This window comes from Onychomys torridus, unplaced genomic scaffold, assembly GCF_903995425.1.
Source record: "Onychomys torridus unplaced genomic scaffold, mOncTor1.1, whole genome shotgun sequence".
NCBI lineage: Eukaryota > Metazoa > Chordata > Mammalia > Rodentia > Cricetidae > Onychomys > Onychomys torridus.
Window position 1 is genome coordinate 3137 of NW_023411314.1, and position 2947 is coordinate 6083.

At 38.3% G+C, this 2947-nt stretch overlaps 1 gene segment (V, D, J or C); it reads left to right on the plus strand.

Annotated features, from left to right (window-relative positions):
* The first annotated feature begins 1607 nt into the window (after positions 1–1607).
* Positions 1608–2140, plus strand: LOC118575089. The segment is given in 2 exon segments: positions 1608–1656; positions 1830–2140. Coding segments are annotated over 2 exon segments (360 nt in total).
* Positions 2141–2947: the final 807 nt, after the last annotated feature.

A 2947-nucleotide genomic window follows, 5' to 3' on the forward strand; every position in this document is an offset into this window, starting at 1 on the left:
GAGACCACTGAATAGCTTGATCTGTTTGGGAGGCATCCAGTCTGTGGGACCAGGATCTGTCCTTAGTGCATGAGCTGGCTGTTTGAAACCTTGGGCTTACACAGGGACACTTTGCTCAGTCCTTCAATCCTAGTAGACACAAAAATATTATTATTATTCTCTTTGGCTGTTTTGAGGATGCAACACTAATTTCAGAACAGACATGATAGAGTTATCCTTTTCTTTATCCATGTTTACACACATGGACAATGTACTGAACTGTTTGTTTTATATGCCCAAGCATGAAATAGTGGCCTCACTTGTGAAATTAAAATATATGATTATGAAATATATATATATTCACAAAAACAGTTGAAGATCTCTCATTCTGAAGGAACAATAATAAGACTGGAAACTACCTACTAAACAAGAACAGTGAAAGACAAGACCATGGGTTATTTTGAAGGAAAATAATTCATTTACTTAAAATTGGTTGCTCATAAAAGTATAGTTTACAATACATATTAATTGAACAATTCTTATGTTAATATCTCTCAAAATAAGTGTTTATTCACAGAGTCTCTTGGCTATTTTTCTTTATTATTGTTACACAATGAAAGAGTCTTTTATGAAGGGAGGAACAAGGGAACCATTCTTAAAGGAAAATCTAGAGATAACTATGCTTCCTTATCAGCTGTGTTTAACTTCAAAGTTTCTAAGAACAAAATAGAAATTTGCAATAGGATAAAGTAAAACTTTTGATCAATCTTATACATGAATTTTCAGTTTAAGGAGCTGTTACCCCTTAATAATTAAAATGCAGTTTATTTGCAAATTATGTTCAAATGTTCCCAGATAATAATATGATATGAACAAAACAACAACAGAGCATCAGATGTTTTCATGAAACTCCAGGTCATGGTTCTCTTAAATCCAGCCTGTGGTAGTCTAACAAGTGATAGTTGATAAAAATTCAGTACCTGTGTTTCCATCCATTTCATTGGGAGATTTCCCCTCCCTATTCTCCTAGGGATGACACAGGTGCTTATCTGTTGCAGCATGTCATCAAACACAACTGGGTTTCAGAACACACACTTGGATGCTGCTTTTCCAAGTATTTTGTGTGCATGGTCATCTGGCTAGACTGGAATAAGTGAGTGAGGTCTCATCTGAGCAACTTCCATGAAAACAGGAAGTGGATAAGGCTGCTAAAAGTTCTCTGAGAACGTTATAAACAGGCATCCTCAACACAGCTTTATCATGGGAGAAATATGCCTCTTACCACTCAGTAGAACATGCCTCATGGAGTGGATCAAATTATGCCAGTCTCCACAGAGATGCATGGGTATAACTCTAGGATAGAGGTATGCACTATGAAGGAGAAAATTAAAAACAGAAATTTCCTTCTTTATCAGAGTAATGTCAACAAATAAGTAGGTATTTTCCTTGATTTACCCAGTTTGTCATACTTAAAGACCACAGGAATTTATAAGCCAAGAACTGCCTAGACTATATCTTGCTATTTGCATACTTTACCCTCAGAAACCACAAATGGTTCATAGCAGTTTTAAAGAGATGTGTTTATGAGAAGAGCAGTAATTAGCCTGAGACTGAGCGTAGAAAGCACAATGGATTTTCAGGTGCAGATTTTCAGCTTTCTACTAATCAGTGTCACAGGTAAGAGAGGGGAGGGCATTTGAGCTCAGAATCCACAATTCTTTTCCCTAGGGGAACTTGAGTCAAATATAACATTTTTCATTTTCCTTCTTCTGAACATCAAGTGGTACAAAGTTATTTTTATGTTTATGTCTACTAACATCTCTTTCTTTTCATTGTCTTCCCCTGCTTAGTGTCCAATGGACAAATTGTTCTCACCCAGTCTCCAGCATCTATGGCTGCATCTCAAGGGGAAAGGGTCACCATGACCTGCAGTGCCAGCTTAAGTGTAGGCTCCAGTTATTTGCACTGGTACCAGCAGAAACCAGGAGCCTCCCCTAAGCTCCTGATTTATAGCACATCCAATCTGGCTTCTGGAGTCCCAGCTCACTTCAGTGGCAGTGGGTCTGGGACCTCTTACTCTCTCACAATCAGCAGCATGGAGGCTGAAGATGCTGCCACCTACTACTGTCAGCAGTGGAGTAATAACCAAGACACACAATGATACAGACTGGAACAAAAACCCTTTATCTCCCTAGGGCCCAGCTGCTTCCTCCTAGTGTTCAAATGTGGCCAAGGGTTTGATGGCAATAATCCACACAGGGAGCTTTATGCATTGCTTTACAAGGTCATTTGCATCTTTGGGTAACTTAGTGTCTCCATAATATCCCACTGTATTCCAGTGCTGTTCTCAAGATTGACCAGTGTTTGTTTGTTCTCTGTTTTAGTTCTGTTTATTGAAGGAAAGTGTAGTAGGCACTTCTCCTCAGCTATTGTACTGGAGTTCTCCAGGAGCCTCATACCCTGTTTCTTCTACTTACATTGATTGTAGGAACTTCTCTGGCATTTATCCTTCAGGGCAATCAGATACTAAAAGTAAACTGCCTCTCTTGTGCTACTAAAAGTAGGATCCATCTTTCTCTAGCTTCTGATTTTCATTAAGAAACTATCTTTCCCACTAAAAGTGTCCTGTCAATTTATGCTTGAAGTGACTTTATGCCAAGGAGTGGTATAGATAAGTCATGCTGAAGATTTATTTTTATATTTTTGTGAATTGTCCACATTGATTTCCATGGTACTGTATCAGTTTGCTATTCCACCAACACTGAAAAGGGATTTCCTTTTCTTCACACCCTCTCCAGCAATTGTGGTTGTTTATTTCATTAATCTTAGCCATTCCCATTTGTACATTGGTTCTAGAGGTCGGAAATAGCTTGGATAAAATAAAGTCAAATGGATGGAAGGATCTGTGTTGGAATATAGGAGGTACTTCCTGCTCTAAGTCTGTATAATGGTTGTAAGGTCTGAATAG